The following is a 17936-nucleotide window of genomic DNA, read 5'->3' on the forward strand; positions in this document are numbered from 1 at the left end:
TTCAGGTGGGAGGTAAGGGGTTAATGCTGTCCCTGGACCAACAGCATCAAAACTCTGATCTAAAGATAGAGGATTTTGTTCTGATAAAATACCAGTGTCATATAAGGATCTTACGAGACCAATACACTGAGGTCCAGAAATTCATTCACCTGGTTTAGAAACGAAAATAGCTGGAGATTTGAGTCATAGTCTTTAAAATAGCATCTAAAAAGCCTGAAGTGTTTGCATAACGGGTCAGATTGAAGACGGAGTGACTGAACGATGCGCTGAGGCTTTGTTTTCCACACACTCCTGATCATCTCCAGGTCTGACTTTGACGAGGACACAGAGAGATTGTGGTTCAGTCTCACAAACGTCTCTCTGCAGCTGCTCTAAAGTCCATTTTCAGCCGGAGCCACTTCCTGCTGCGAGACACAAATGGCCTCCATAAACTCGCCTGGTCGGAGCCCGTCGCCATGGCAGCGGGGGCACGTGCACTCACCTGGACGCGCACGGGGCCCTCATTACAGCTGAGAGGTTTTCGGAAAATAATATTCTATTCCAGGTTCGTACAGGCGGCAGCGAGTCGGATATAAACCTTTTAAATAACGTTTCCCAGCACGTCTCTGCAGCATCGCGTGGCGGTCGGGGACAGTGCCCCTGGATTGGCAAACCGGGGTGGTGGTCCCTCTCTTTAAAAAGGGGGACCAGAGGGTGTGTTCCAATTACAGAGGGATCACACTAGGGATGCACCGATCCGATCACGTGATCGGAAATCGGGCCCGATCACGTGGCTACGGACTCGATCGGAATCGGACAACACCTCCCGATCAGGACTCGGATATTTATGCGTGTCCATTCTCGTTACTTTTGATCAGATTTCGAGCTACCTCGAACCACTTTCTGTCCTCTCCCCCTGGCCCAGCGCCTCTGTCACTCACTCCACCTGTTGCGTCAAACCACTCGCACCATCGGACAGTCCCCCCCCGTCTGAGAAATCCCAAATCCACACAAGTGCCAGCGCAGGAGAACAATAATAACATCTCCGACAACCCGTGCAGAGTTTACTGTAGGCTAAGTGAGGAGAGAGGAGTGAGAACGGACGGGAAGACAGGACGGGGAGAGAGCGGTAAGAAGTAGCAAACAGCTGTTTTTATCGCTATTACCCCGCTACATGTGATTAAACCATGCCTAGTCAGACCCCACTGAGCAGAGAAACCCTCCTTGCGTTTCTGCGGAGATGTTTAAAAGTCTGTGATGGCCCGCTGCGCTCATACGTGCGCAAACGCTGAAAGACGAGGGGAAACTTCGTCTCTATAACCTGATAACCACCGCCTCCTCTCTTCGCTTATCACCGCGCTATGTTCCGGAGGTGAACTGAAGCACTTGTTGTCACTCCTGGTTGTCTTACGCTTTTAGTAAAACACACGCACCCTGTACACGCCCACAGTAGGTGACCCGCGGGGTGAACGGTGCTCGTGCACAGCTCGGTGGACGGCGCACGTGCACAGCTCGGTGGACGGTGCTCGTGCACAGCTCGGTGGACGGCGCTCGATGGACGGTGCTCGTGCACAGCTCGGTGGACGGTGCTCGTGCACAGCTCGGTGGACGGCGCTCGGTGGACGGTGCTCGTGCACAGCTCGGTGGACGGTGCTCGTGCACAGCTCGGTGGACGGCGCTCGTGCACAGCTCGGTGGACGGCGCTCGGTGGACGGTGCTCGTGCACAGCTCGGTGGACGGTGCTCGTGCACAGCTCGGTGGACGGTGCTCGTGCACAGCTCGGTGGACGGTGCTCGTGCACAGCTCGGTGGACGGCGCGCGTGCACAGCTCGGTGAACAGTGCACTGCGCGCGCGGACCTCGACCCTGTCCCGGTTTTCAGACTGGGAAATGTGGTCACCGTATATCTACTTATTAAAGAGACTGTAATCAGGTTAACATGGCACATTTAGCTTTTGGCCAAATATATTGTTACTAGCTGAGACCCGGCCTTCGGCCGGCCCTCGCTAGTCTCCACATTTGATATTCAGAGATTATGAGTTATTACAAAGAAATGTCCAGTATAGTCCCTATAACCCGTCACTCGGTATAGCTGTAGACCTGCAGTAAGTAGACCAGTGGTTCCCAACCCATTCCTAAAACTATGGCCACTACAAATGTGTAAAATAATGAATGCTAGAAATAATTTCAAACAAACTGCAATTGGAGTGTTTGATGCACCTGTACTCCTTTCGTATATACTACAACGACAATATGTTCGATAAACTCAGGGAATTGAATTCAAGAGACAGTGGAACATGTAGGCCTATGGATAAATATTAGGGGTTCAGCTCTCACGGTTCGGTTCACGGTGCAGGACACGTGGTTTGGTGCATCACGGTGTAAGTGCAATCTAAAAAAGAATAAGTTGTTTTTTATTAGACAGTATTTATATCCTTAGAATACAATTGGCAATGCTGTCAAAGCCGCTTTATAGAATGTAAAGAAAAAATAGAAAAGAAATGGTACAGCAGCAAAGTTAAAAAATACATAAATAAAAAAAAACGCTACAGTGCAGGCCATGCGCTCGTTAAGTGGTAGTTTCAGTTTCGCTTTCCGCACACGGAGGCTGAAGCACTCGGAGCAGCGCGTTTCATTTGAAGCTCGTGTTTCTGCGTGTACTTTTTTTCGGAGACAAAACTTTGGAGACGGAATATGGCCAGGATTGGATCTTACGCATGTGTCTGCACCTCGGACATTCAGCACTGGATCTATAATGAACCACAGCCTCGGTCACTGCAGGAGAGACTTAAACAAAGACACGCAGATGTGTTTTGGAGGATGTCACTGTACCTGTGCGGAGCGTCTACAGCTGCAGTTTAGCGGTGAGTGATGATGACACATCGCCCTGTTTGGATGCGCGCGCGCACACATACACACACACAGGTGAACACATCGCCCTGTTTGGATGCGCGCACACGCACGGCAGTCAGATCTCGTGCACTCGCGTTGTTGTGACGGCGGGTTGTCATCGGACAGCAGCACCGCGGTCCATATGGACCCGTGGCCAATGCCCGCGGCCGGTGGGACGGTCACGTGGTGGCCTCTGGCCAATGCCCGCGAGCGGTCTCCCATCCCAGTCCTAACCAGGCCCTTCCCTGCTTAGCTTCAAAGTCGGTATGGGAAATAAACATGGCGGCGCCCATGCGGCGGCCATTGAGATAGCGTTTTCTATTATAGATTTAACTGTTTGGCCACATTACTGCTGTGTTTTTTGTCTGTGCTGCCAGACAGTTTTTTTTACATTGCAGTGCAACAAACACATTTAATAAAGAATGAGATTTTAGATCAACCTCTCTGTGTAAAACTATATTACACTGTAAAGACTAATAGTCTTGCTTACTTGAGAAAAACAGACTTAGTAGAGTTACTCTCTATATCCAAAACCATGAATGAAAACAAGTTGAATAATATAGTTTTTTTCCTTAATTTTTAAAACAGTTTATTAGGTATCGGATCGGGACTCGGTATCGGGCAAGTCTCAAAATCAAATGACTCGGACTCGGACTCGGGGGCAAAAAAACCTGATCGGGACATCCCTAGATCACACACCTCAGCCTCTCCGGTAAGGTCTACTCCGGGGTGCTGGAGAGGAGGATCCGGCCGATAGTTGAACCTTGGATCCAGGAGGAACAAAATGCGGTTTTCGTCCTGGTCGTGGCACACTGGACCAGCTCTATACCCTTCATCGGGTGCTTGAGGGTTCATGGGAGTTTGCCCAACCAGTCCACATGTGTTTTGTGGATATGGAGAAAGCGTTCGACCGTGTCCCTCGTGGTGCCCTGTGAGGGGTGCTCCGGGAGTATGGGGTCCGGGGCCCTCGTGGTGCCCTGTGGGGGGTGCTCCGGGAGTATGGGGTCCGGGGCCCTCTGCTAAGGGCTGTCCGTTCCCTGTATGACCGCAGCAGGAGCTTGGTTCGCATTGCCGGCAGTAAGTCAGACCTGTTCCCGGTGCGTGTTGGTCTCTGCCAGGGCTGCCCTTTGTCACCGGTTCTGTTCATTACTTTTATGGACAGAATTTCTCGGCGCAGCCAGGGGCCGGAGGGTGTCCGGTTTGGGAGCCTCAGAGTCTCATCTCTGCTGTTTGCGGATGATGTTGTTCTGTTGGACCTTCAGCTGCTCTGGGGCGGTTTGCAGCCGAGTGTGTAGCGGCCGGGATGAAGATCAGCACCTCCAAATCCGAGGCCATGGTTCTCCTTCCCCTCTACAGGTCGGTGGGGAGTCCTTACCTCAAGTGGAGGAGTTCAAGTATCTCGGGGTCTTGTTCTCAGTGAGGGACGGATGGAGCGTGAGATCGACAGACGGATCGGTGCGGCGTCAGCAGTGATGCGGTCGCTGTATCGGTCTGTCGTGGTGAAGAGGGAGCTGAGTCGGGGCAAAGCTCTCGATTTACCGATCGATCTACGTTCCCACCCTCACCTATGGTCATGAGATTTGGGTCATGACCGAAAGGACGAGATCGCGAATACAAGCGGCCGAAATGAGTTTCCTTCGCAGGGTGGCTGGGCGCACCCTCCGAGATCGGGTGAGGAGCTCAGTTACCCGGGAGGAGCTCGGAGTAGAGTCGCTGCTCCTTCACGTCGAAAGGAGCAGCTGAGGTGGCTCGGGCATCTGTTCCGGATGCCTCCTGGTCGCCTCCCGCGGGAGGTGTTCCAGGCATGTCCTAGTGGGACAAGGCCTCGTGGAAGACCCAGGACACAGTGGTGGGACTATGTCTCCGAGCTGGCCTGGTGTCGCCTCAGGGTCCCCCCAGAACAGCTGGAGGAGGTGTGTGTGGATCGGGAAGTTTGGGCATCTCTGCTGAGACTGCTGCCCCCGCGACCCGGCCCCGGATAAAGCGGAAGAAAATGCATGGATGAACGCAGAGAGCTGCTGAGGTACAAATGTGCAGACGGTGCTATTGGTGATTAAAACTCCTGAATGGATGATCTGAGGACGAGGAGCGCCGGCGCTTTAGAGGAAAGTCTTGTTCACGATGACACTTCTGCAGCGCCTGTGGTGTAAATCTGTCTAAATTACTGCACATTGTATAACTTGCAAGTGTGTAACTTCTCCTCATTTTGAAAACTTGCAGACTATCACTTTAAGAACCTGTCTATTCTGCACATCCTGACTGTTTCTTGAGAGCTGACGTTACAAGTGAATTCTCCATTGTGAGATCAAGAAAGGCTTATCTTATCTCTATTATATAAAGCCGAGCGATTATTATTATTTATACCAATTTCCAAAACTCATCGAAAGCCGAGCACCTGCAGCCAATCACAGCTGAGCACCTGCAGCCAATCACAGCTGAGCACCTGCAGCCAATCACAGCTGAGCACCTGCAGCCAATCACAGCTGAGCACCTGCAGCCAATCACAGCCGTGCACCTGCTCAGGAAATCACCTCGTCTTGCATTTTCAAGTAAGTAAACTTTACACAAAGTCCCTCCTGCCGGATCTCAGTAACTAATCAGAGTCTAGAATCCTCCTGCGTCGACCAATGAGACGAGCTTTCCCTGTGACCGAGCCGGTCCAATCAGGAGGGAGGGGGAGGAGCTTGAGTGTATAACTTCTCCTCATTTTGAAAACTTGCAGACTATCACTTTAAGAACCTGTCTATTCTGCACATCCTGACTGTTTCTTGAGAGCTGACGTTACAAGTGAATTCTCCATTGTGAGATCAAGAAAGGCTTATCTTATCTCTATTATATAAAGCCGAGCGATTATTATTATTTATACCAATTTCCAAAACTCATCGAAATTGATTATTACTTTTTATACTGAAACTGACTAAAACTTTCACATTTAGAAATGACTAAGATGCGACTAAAACTAAAAGCTCTGCCAAAAACAACACTGGTGTTAAACCCACACCTGGCAGCCAATCACAGCTGAGCACCTGCAGCCAATCACAGCTGAGCACCTGCAGCCAATCACAGCTGAGCACCTGCAGCCAATCACAGCTGAGCACCTGCAGCCAATCACAGCCGTGCACCTGCTCAGGAAATCACCTCGTCTTGCATTTTCAAGTAAGTAAACTTTACACAAAGTCCCTCCTGCCGGATCTCAGTAACTAATCAGAGTCTAGAATCCTCCTGCGTCGACCAATGAGACGAGCTTTCCCTGTGACCGAGCCGGTCCAATCAGGAGGGAGGGGGAGGAGCTTGAGTGTATAACTTCTCCTCATTTTGAAAACTTGCAGACTATCACTTTAAGAACACAAGAAATGTAAAAATATAGTTTTATTTACTGCTAACACTGTGCATCACTGTCTGTTCGGGCTTGTGAGGATTCGTCCCGACACCAGGGGGCGCTCCAGTTTAAATTTCCCACTGGGAGCACAGAAGGTCCGACTTCCGAGTACAAATGGAACATTATTATTTCTAAAACATTTTCTTCGCTCACAGATTGGATAAGTCTAGAAATGATCAATGCATACAGTTTTTTGGGGCATTTCAGGCACTAAACATATTTTGTTCAGGAAAATCAAAACAACATTAGATTTAAGTTTCTGCCGATTGTATTAACCCTGACAATTATTACCATGAGCCACAAATGTTTCTGTACAAAACTCAATACAATAATCTCAGAGGATCCGTGTGTGACATGAATTATTCACATCCATCTGTGGATTCAGACGTGACTCCGGTTGTTCTTCCACAATAACAGAAGCCCCAGACTTGATCAGGTAACAGAACTAAACCGACTCAAACGTTTGTTATTTCAACTTTGATGAATGAAATGTTAATATTTACTAACAAACCGATCTGATGAAGTGTTGCCTTGGCACATTCACGTATTTTTGAGTCATCTGTAAAAACTCTGATGGCGGCCATTTTAGGGATAGGTTTGCCTGAGTCCTCCTAGGAACGCCCCCACCTCCTGGAGACGCCTCCGAGCTTTCGTCACCAGCCGAGTAACCAACCACTGCTCCTCAGCAGAACCCCCTCCCCACTGATGCCACAGACAGCGTGTGGAGGGGGCGTGTCTAAAGGCTCAGAGGTTCTTAAAGAGACAGAGGCCTATTTCAAGACATTCACTACAGCCATTTTGAGAGAGACATTTTATACAAGGCAGTTATTCTAATTTACTGCATTTACAGACCAACAGAAGGTTTGGTCATCATTGTAGTGTGATATAGACTGGTGCTATGTGATTGAAAAAAGCATAATACCCCCCTTTAATCGATTTATGACTAAAAAAGATTTTTATTTTGCAATCTTCAGTTTTTCCTCCACACAGTATTTTCAGTAAGTTATTGCGTGCCTTGTGTTTTCCGTCACTTTTTAAATGTTTTTTCATCCTCCTTTTTATATTCCTTTTACTGTTTTGACGTATTTTCCAAGAAGCTCTTATAGATTTGGTTTAACCCCTTAACTCCCACCTGAACCGAGCACATTTTCTCCAGTCTGGCTTTACCCCAGTCCAAAAGCTTCTGGAAAAAAGGTGAGAAAATAGGACAGAACTGAGACGAAAACAATGATGAAGATGTGACAAAAAAGTGACGAAAAATTGACAAAAAAATGATGAAAAAATAACAAAAAAGTGACGAAAAATTGACAAAAAAATGATGAAAAATTGACCAAAAAAATGATGAAAAAGAGGCAAAAATGTCACAAAAAACGTACAAAAAAGTGACAAAAAATTTACCAAAAAAATGATGAAAAAGAGGCAAAAATGTCACAAAAACGTACAAAAGAATTACGAAAAAATAACAAAAAAGTGGCAAAATTGACAAAAAAACATGATTAAAAAATGATGAAAAAGTGGCAAAAAATTTACAAAAAAGTTACAAAAATTAGTTGAAAACCCCCCCAAAAAAGATGGAACAAAGTCTGATGACGTGAGGAAACAGATTTGTAGATCTTAGCTTTCAAATGAAGCCTTTCACTGGCCTACAGGATTTGGGTAAAGCTGAACTGGAGAGAATGCTCTCGGTTCAGGCGGTAGTTAAGAGGTTAAGCCAAACTGGAGAAAATGAAAAGGTTGAAACGCATTAAGTAATGTCACGAATGTCACGAATGACGGGAAACTGGCATTTGTATCATCGTGCCCAGACTCCACGCACATCGTCTACTGGATTTAGCTGGAATGAAACACTTTGTCCTGAGAAAACACATTGTAGCTGCCACTCGCTCGCCCTGGGAGAGAGAGAGAGCAGCGAGTGTCACATGACAGACACGGGAGAGCAGTGCGATGTAGTAAAGAGCCACTTTGGGCTGTCATAGTTCCTCATTTCCTAGATATCCAGAGTGTTGTTGATTTCTGGAGATATATTTTTTTCTTTAGAGACACTACAGGCAAATTTTTTTCAGTTTTCAGGTTTTGGGCCAAATTGGTCTCTGAACATACAAGCTTTCACCCGGAAACAGAAAATATACCTAATCTTCACAATAACATGTTTAAATATTGCACTGATTCAATGTTCCCCCATAGACTTATATGGGAGAATGCAATTTCAAGGGCCTTTTTCTCAAAACACATTTTTCTGTCATTGTGGCGACACTAAGTCCACGTCAGTCGGACCTAAAGACTTCACATTTTCCAGCCTTGGACTGAACGATATTTGGAAGATTTTTTCAGAGGGATTTTTTATTATCTAATCCCTAAGCCCCATTTATTGAGTTTTGAATGTCAAAAAATGAGGCGGAAATTACATTTTTACAATTTTTTCCACTAAAAAACAGCGTATTTTAAAACTAAACAAGAAATCCAAAATCCCCTCTGAAAAAGCTCATTTACCAATAAAATGAAACAATAAATTTGAATGTAGCTCTATCCATTATTCAGATTTCATCGGTGAAAAGATTTTTAGGCATAAAACACCTTGTTCTTATATGAAAAGATAAAATGACAGAAAACTTGCAATGTATTTTTTTCTCACATTTATGCCAGTGATCGACAGCAAAAGTTGATATCTGTAAATATAATTTTTTTCCCTATTCACCTGCAGTGTCTCCCCTTTCATGCAGTTTGAAGAGCTTCGTGGCGCTAGGCTAATGCAAGGCTAGTGCATGTCTATGGTATCAGCTAGCCTGCATTAAAAACAGTCTGACCCGCTCCACAGAGCACCTGAGGCAAATCACTTATAACACCAGACTAACCATATAAATGTCTGTGTCCATAGAATCATGTTTGGAATATAACTGACCTGCATCACATGAACGATCGCATTTTGAGGGACTATTTTCTAGCAGATCACTCCACCGCAGCGTAGCTTATACAACCACAAAGCTGATGCTGCTCAAATATAAGGTATTTTACATGAAAAATGGTTAAAATTACTCTATGGACACAGACATTTATATGGTTAGTCTGGTGTTGTAAGTGATTTGCCTCAGGTGCTCTGTGGAGCGGGTCACACTGTTTTTAATGCAGGCTAGCTGATACCATAGAAATGCACTAGCCTTGCATTAGCCTAGCGCCACGAAACTCTTCAAACTTAAGAACTGCATGAATTACAAAAAAAATATCTCCAGAAATCAACAACACTCTGGATAACTAGGAAACGAGGCCTCTTTGCCTCACGTCATCAGATTTTTTTTCCATCATTTTTTGTTGAGTGTTTTTGTCATTTTTTCGTCCATTTTTTTTTAATTTTTTGTTATTTTTTTGTCACATTTTGTCACATTTTTGTCATTTTTTTGTCACATTTTTGTCATTTTTTTGTAATAAAAGCTCGGAGGCGTCTCCAGGAGGTGGGAGCATTCCTAGAAGGACTCAGGCAAACCTATCCCTAAAATGGCCGCCATCATTTCGAGGCAGGGGCGGACTGGGACTGAAAAACAGCCCAGGACTCTGACCAGCCTGGCCCAAATTAGCGTAATTGTGACTTCCACAAATACATATTTTAACCTCTTACCCCCCGCCTTCACATTAACGAGTGCATTTTCCCCAGTTCGGCTTTTTATTATTATTTTTTTGACTGGCATCATCGGCAAAAAGAACGGGAAAGGTGGCCGTGGAAACAGAAGCAAAGTCATTAATATAAATAATAAATAATAATGGTCCCAAAATTGAACCTTGTGGCACACCATACTCCACGGAAGTCCTTTTAGATTCATGTTTGTTTATACTGGGCTCTACCCAAATCTAAAAGCTTCTCGACTGGAGATCAACAATGCAACGCCTCATTTGAAAGCTAAGACCTACCTAATTATTTTTTCTATCATTTTTTGTTGTGTTTTTCTCACGTTTTTGTTGACTTTTGATCCTCTTTTTCTCGCTATTTTGATGCTTTTCTTTTTAGCTTTTAGATTTGGGTAAAGCTCGGTTGAGGCGGGACCGGTGGCCCTTCTGTGCTCTTCCAGAACGGACATGTTGCCAGTCCGCCCCTGTTTCCAGGTCAAAAGCCTCGTCGCCGCCGCCTTTAGTCCAGCGCTTTGTGCGACTGTTCGACTGTTCGACATCCCCCCAATGAAAAATCAATCCATCGCTCTACTTAATCCCACCGAGTCCAGGCCAAAGTGCAGCGTCTAAAACTCAATACAGCCAGTGAAAACAGAACCAAAAAGAACTAAAACAAGACGAAACCTCAGCTAATAACCATCAGTCGAAAAGCTAATCAGATAACCATGAAAACCATCAGGACAAAAGGCTTCATGTGACGAGGGACCTGTGACCCCGGAGGTCCCGGTCCTTCCTCTCTCACTATTTCCCCGATAAGGATCAGCGAATACTTCAAGTCACAGACAGAGACATACTTAAATCTCGTTCTATTTCAACTTTTCTTTAGCGTTAGCCGTTAGCTTCAGCACAAAAACACAGTGATGAGCCTGAAGTTTCCTTTTCTTTGCTCCTGACGTGATGTTTGTATCTCACGTGATCTTGAGCTCTTTATTCTTTTTTGGGATGAGACACTTCTACGAACTCAAAGGAAAATAGCGGGACGGGAGGAGCGGCGCCTCCGGAGGATCCACTCGGGGTCACGTGACGCTCCAGTGTAACTCATGGACACAAAACTCCCCATTTTAAATATGAAGATTTGTCTAACTTTGTGAACTTTGGGCGACGGGCGGCAGTGAGCACAGGCGAGACACGGCAGGTGAAAGTATGAGCTACGTCACAACATTCTGAAGAGCCTGGAGGTTCAAATGGAGGTGGGTTGTTGCTAATTTCTCTGTAATTCCTGGGATCAATTCACATGAAACAAAAACTGTCCAAAAGTTCAAAGTCCTCTCTTCCAGCTCATATGAGTCTGTAAGCCAGGGGGAGGCAAGTTTCTTAGCGGAGGGGCTGATTTTCTTTATTGTAAACAGACCGAGGGCCGAAGCCGCTGATTAATCGCCCCAAAGTGAAGCACAACACTGGAAACATGACCATCTTAAGTGAGATAAATGACTTAAAATTGCTTGAATAAAAGTTCTTCTATGTTGAATTTGAGTTGGTTTGAACTAATCCCAAGATACAAACGCTATAGCGCCAATGGAACAAGAATAAAACCCACTTGAAATCAGACAAATAATTGATTTTAACGACTACCAGAGGTTTTATCTCCTCCAAGACCAGACCAAATCTACTCAAACCTTAGATTTATTCTCATAATTCAAGTATATTCATGTCATTTATTCCTGAAAACAATTATTCTTTTTCCAGTGCACTTCTATCAAATGCCAATGTTGTACATGCATGACCTCATTGGGTGTATTGACAGTATTTCTACCTCTGTTTCTCCCATTTATCTCTAATAATGTTAAAAGTACTCCCTGATTTGTGTACTAGTGTTTCTCAAAATCATCCTGGGGGCCAGAGGTTCTGTGCTGGAAGGCCGGATTTGGCCCCCGGGCCTGACGTTGCCTACCCCTGCTGTACGCCATGGTGAAATTATTTCCTCATAAAGGCGTCCAAAAGTGGACACAATATTTAAAAATATGAGTGTGATGTTGGTTTGTGAATCCAATCACTGTCAAATAATCCATCCATTTTCTTCCACTTTATCCGGGGCCGGGTCACGGGGGCAGCGTCTCAACAGAGATGTCCAAACTTCCCGATCCACACACACCTCCTCCAGCTGTTCTGGGGGGGCCCGACCTCCTCCAGCTGTTCTGACCCCGAGGCGACACCAGGCCAGCTCGGAGACATAGTCCCACGAGCGTGTCCTTGGTCTTCCAAGAGGCCTTGTCCCAATAGGACATGCCTGGAGCACCTCCCGCGGGAGCGACCAGGAGGTATCCGGAACAGATGCCCGAGCCACCTCAGCTGCTCCTTTCAAAAACTGTTTCTCCCACTGAGTTGTCTTGGCACCTGCTCCGACTGAAACAGAATTCTATAAACACAGTGGTTGATGTGGAGATTTTTAGTTTTGACAAAAAATGGATTAAAAAAATGACAAAAAGTTACAAAATGAGTTGAATACCCCCCCAAAAAGATGGAAAAAAATCTGATGACGTGAGGAAAAAGATCCATTTAGATGAGTTTTGTAGATCATAGCTTTCAAATGAGGCGTTACTCTGGCCTACAGGATTTGGGTAAGGGATGTCACGGTAACCGGTGTAGCGGTAAACCCCGGTAAAAATTTTGACGGTGAAAATGACCGTCTTGTTTTGTGTTTTTATTATTATCTCGGTGAATAACCGCGCCCGTGGTGTAGGCACGGTGAGCCTCACCAGCCACCGTCTCATCTGCTGCAGTTTCCGTGCATGTGCACTTTGTTGTTTGCCTAAACAAAACTTTCTCGAAGCTGGAATCATGTCCGACACGACAGCGCGCAGGATCTATCAGCCTCAGAGTTCAGTTTGTGGAACGTGCAGGAAAAAGTGTCTCTAAAGCAGCAAGACTTCGAACCTCTGACTCTCCTGCGTGACCGTCTCCACAGCTCTATAGCAGTAAGCTAACGTTAGCGTTTCAGCTGAAATGCTGATGTGGGACTTTGGGTTGAGGGAGAATGTAACGAGTCGCCCCATAGTGCGGCTGCAGCGCCACCGCCAGCATAAGCCGTGTCCGGATACCTCCGCACGATGGCACAATGCGTTACGGGGCTCCCGATGGCAGATTCACTCTTGCCGCACTTTTATGAATTTAATAATGATCACTGTCTGAGGCATTTTCCCAAATCTGCAAAGCGAAAGCTCACTGGAAAGACAACAACAGTTTTCCTGATATAGACGGTTTATCTTCGTTTCTGACGCGATAAATAGTGCATGTAATACCTCGAAACATCAACAACACATCGTTATAGTTCCTTTACTTTGATGTGAAAAGGCTTTGTCTGTATTTTTTTATTCAACAAGCACTGTAGGACTATCAATGCTTTCTGAACATATTAACACACATTTTAAAAAAAATACCACCATAATACCGAGAACCGTGATAATTTTGGTCACAATAACCGTGGTAAAATTTTCATACCGTGACAGCCCTAATTTGGGTAAAGCTAAACTGGAGAAAATGCTCTCGGTTCAGGCGGGAGTTAAGAGGTTAATATTCACAACTTGCAAGGTCACTTTTCAGGGTCACCTGTTAGACAAATGCTTTATGAAACTGATACAAATGTTTTAGAATTAGAGGCACAACGTTTTCCCCCCAAGGTCTAACAATATAAGAAAAAAATCAGGTAAAGTGTCTTTAAGTAAAGTAAAAGTAAGCCTCACTTGCACCGTGTGTGACAAAGAAACTAAACAAAAAGCAGGAGTGAGCTGTGCCTCAGGGTCAGGCTCGTGTAAATGTGTGAATGTGTAAATGTAAATACTTGTAGAAAGTTGAAATAAAGACTCACTCTGCTCGTCGAACTTGCGGATGATGGTGTCCAGGTAGGTGTTCTGCAGCGCCACATGGCCGCGTCTCACAGGCATTTTGCGGCTTGGAAAAAGCGCGTCCCCCGCTCATGAACCAGAGCAATAAAAGCGATCGATAAATATTTAAGTAATCCGCCTATAAATGTTTCAGAGGCCGATTGTAAAAGTGAAGGAGCCGTGCGTCAAAAGTGAAACGTAAGCGCTCGAAATGCGAAACAGCAGCAGGTTAAAAGTGAAAGACAATTGGATAAAAAGTGGATGATTTCTGTATAAAACGCTCGCGGACACCTGTGGATAATCTGCTGAACCGTGAAGTGCGCGCGGTCTCCGGGAGGAATAGCGGCTCCAGGCGGGTCCAGGCTGCTGATGCTCAGAGGCGGCTGAGCGCTGTCTCTCTGCCCGCGCTCTGATGCGCCCCAGGCGGCCACACGGTCAAGCGGAGACCGGGGAGGCGCACCGGAAGCGCGGAGGAGGATCTTTCACAATAAAGTGGACTGTGACGGTAACTGTTGATGTGAAGGGGAAAGGTTTAAATGGGAGGACAAGGCTCGTTTATACAACAATATTAGTGTTTAGAACTTCACTAAAACATGTGAGATGGACACTCCTACTTTCATAATGGCGTTCGGTGAAGATTGAACTGACAACTGTTGGTTGTTCTTGTTAAAGAGGGGGTGTTATTCTTTTTTCAGCCACATAGCACCAGTCTATATCACACTACAATGATGTCCAACCCTTCTGTTGGTCTGTAAATGCAGTAAAATAGAAAAACTGCCTTGTATAAAATGTCTCTCTCAAATGGGCTATATGCACAGTGACCCCACGTGATTTCCGCCTGGACAGTCAGCCAGAGGCTGTCCTTCCTGTCTGTCATCTCTTCCCATTAAAAATGAGCAGGTCCCACAGAAATGAAGCAATAGCTTAAGATTTGGTAAAGGACAGTGAGTAAAAGTTCAGATGTGACTGGAGCAGGTTAAAAAATATTACGTGAGACGTAACGACTTCACTGGAGGAAACTCCGTGTTCATAACGGTGGATGTTTTTGTCTTGAAGCTAACGCGGCTAACACAAAATAAAAAATTAAACTAGCGCAAAGTTTTGAACGAGCCTGCGCAAAAAAGAATCGTCCTGTTAGTGGTTTAAATAATATTTACTTGTTTACATGTTATATTATCATTTTTCAACACTAGCCTTTAGCTCTAAGATAAAAGCTCCGCCCTTACGACAGCTGGCGCTTCCTTTGGGTGCTGGATTCACAGCGAACATGATGTTTGTAATACGTTGCTGTGACTGTCCATCAGTAACTCGTTGTCCTTAACCAGATCCTGAGCTATCGCTATTTTTGTGTGGGAACCTGCTAATTGTGAACGTAAACGACCAGCGACAGGAAGTGCTGCGTCTGGCTGACTGTCCAGGAAGACGTCACGTGGGGAAACTGTGCATATAGCCCATTGGCTGTAGCGAATGTCTTGAAATAGGCCTCTGTCTCTTTAAGAACCTCTGACCCTTTCAGACACGCCCCCTCCACACGCTGTCTGTGGCATCAGTGGGGAGGGGCTTCTGCTGAGGAGCAGTGGTTGGTTACTCGGCTGGTGACGAAAGCTCGGAGGCGTCTCCAGGAGGTGGGGGCGTTCCTAGGAGGACTCAGGCAAACCTATCCCTAAAATGGCCGCCATCAGAGTTTTGACAGATTACTCAAAAATACGTGAATGTGCCAAGGCAACACTTCAGGCATGTTTTTAATGAGGGAATGACATAATAACATGATGTAAAGCTTGAAAAAGACGATTTTGCATAATGCCCCCCCTTTAAGATTTATTTCATTGACAGTGTTGGGGATTATACCAGTTATAACAGTTAGCCCACTCTACATTTGACAATATTTAGAATACAGTTACTTTCATAAAATCAAAGGAATACATTGTCGTATTTAATCATTTTGGGTTCATACTGCATGATATCGAGAGAGAAAATATCAAAATGTCCAGGGAAAGTTTAGTTATGCATTTGCCATTGGCTTCTTTGCATTCCTAATAGAGGTAAATAAGGTCATAATAAGTTGGGCAACAACTACAAGAATACACTGTATGCATACACCCAGATATTGTTTTTTCCATCATATATATGTCACATAATAAACAAAATAATATTGGGCAAGTATTCAGGATGGGATGTAGGAGAAATAGGACGACAACATACAGACTCCACAGAAATGCCCCGTCTGACAGAACAAGGAGAAACGGCAAGACGGAAGCTTGGAGTTTGTTTACAGATAAAAAATAAAAAATAAGTTTATCTACAGACCCAACATGAAAGCAGCGGCTCCATCTTTCGATCAAGCTTTTGACCGTGTTCTAAACGGTTTGGCTCAAAAGTTTGTCTGCAAAACAACTAGGGCTGCAACTAACGATTATTTTGTAATCGATTAATCTATCAATTATTTTTACGATTAATCGATTAATCGCTTGGCTGTGAATGGTGTAGGAATATTTATTTTTTCCACTTTTTTTTTATCACATTATAGCTTAAGTGGTGCTGTTTGAGGATGTGTTGATGGAGTTAACTAAAGGGAAATGTTTTCTGAAGGCTCTATTAATGAAATTTACATTGTACAAAACACTACAGACCCTAAATATAAAATCAAAGTAGGTTTTCATCAAAAATACTACATTTTTTATGTCATTTTTGCTCCATTTTAGTCTGTGTGAACCAGAAAACGATTAATCGATTACTAAAATAGTTGTCGACTATTTCAATAATTGATTAGTCGTCAATTAATCGATTCGATTTTTCAGCCCTAAAAACAACTATACTAAATTTGAAAGGATATTGATCTGTTGGCCATTAAAATGTTGCCTTTTTGTTCCTGTTTTTCGCCCAAAGTCATTGTGTTCTAACTTATGTAACTGTAAAACATTTGTAATTTAGTAAATTATTATTTGAATATTGACACGATGAATGGGTGATTTATATAAATGTAACTTTATGAGGGAAAATCCACTTGGCAATGTTGACAAAGGTCCAAACAGGTGCGATTGGAGGACAAATAAATGTGCAGAAGAACCAAAAAGACTCTCCTTATGTCAGTGCAGTCTTTTATTGTGAAAGTCTCCGCCGGAAGTGTGGCGCAGCGCCGGGTCTTGACGGTGACAGTGACAGAGCGCAGACCCCTGGAGCGCTCACCATCACACCGACGCCCTCTGCCCAAAAATAGCCGCTGATCCGACACTCCGCGGCCGCCTATATCTCTCCATACGGCCGCGATAACCCGGAATATATGCGGGGTCGGGAACGGCCCTGCTCCCGCCGAACACGGCCTGTTTACGCACCAATCAAAGGGACGGATTAGATAACGCGCTGGACTCGGAACAGACGCGGCGGCAGGAAAACAGAAGTTCAAGTGCGGTTTTTACTCCAAACAAGGCCACAAGTTCAAACCAGAGTCACAAACAGGCAAAAGAAACAAAAAAAACTGTTCACTTTATAAGGAAGCCTAAACCTGACTGGGTATAGGATAAGAAATAGAGATGATATAGTTGGCTATCCGATTACGATCTCATAAATAAAGTTACAAATAGTTTAGAGAGCGCACTCGTCATTAGCTGGGTGTTAGCAACATTAGCATCGCAAATCAAACAGTCCATTTTATAACTGCAGAGGCTCGAATAAATACATAAATAAAGATTCAGAGACTCGGAGAGGAACAAAGTGGTTCAACATCCCGACGCTAACCAGGAAACCACGTTAGCTTCATGCTTCTTATGCTAACAAGTAGTGGCGCTTATCTATATTAAGCCGCGGCTAAATGTAGCATCTTTACATCAGGTTTTTGATAAAAATAAAGTAAATATGAGGCGGATCTTTCTCAAAACAAGCAGCGTTTTTCAGCTTGTGATTTGGAGAAAGAGTGAGAGAGCGTTTTAACCATAGTTTGATCTGATGATGACGATTTTACCACAAAAAACCTGAAAACTGACTGTTTTATCAGCCCTGCACCGGCTCCAGTACAAATTGACCGAGGGTGCGTTCGAGTTTCACAAGGGTGCAAATAGAGTTTCTATTAAAATACGTTGGGATGCCATTAGGGCGCAAACATTTCAAAATGAGGCTGCAATGCTCCCTTTTGCACCCCCGTAGATCCGGGCCGTAGATCTGCCTGCTCCATTCCTTCTTTCCTTAATTCCTTCTTTCTTTCCTTCCTTTATT

General features: G+C 44.9%; 1 protein-coding gene across 1 annotated transcript in view; it reads right to left on the minus strand.

Annotated features, from left to right (window-relative positions):
• kcnh6a (potassium voltage-gated channel, subfamily H (eag-related), member 6a) overlaps nt 1–13914 on the minus strand; it is a gene marked incomplete at its 3' end in the record, with an annotated part of 68822 nt that extends 54908 nt beyond the window's left edge. The window contains exon 1 of the mRNA XM_079564710.1: nt 13712–13914. Within this exon, the coding sequence (XP_079420836.1) occupies nt 13712–13787 (76 nt within the window). The 5' untranslated portion in view covers nt 13788–13914. The remainder of the gene's footprint in view (nt 1–13711) is intronic.
• Between the last annotated feature and the right edge of the window lie 4022 nt (nt 13915–17936).

Source organism: Gobius niger, assembly GCF_951799975.1.
Source record: "Gobius niger genome assembly, chromosome: 10".
NCBI lineage: Eukaryota > Metazoa > Chordata > Actinopteri > Gobiiformes > Gobiidae > Gobius > Gobius niger.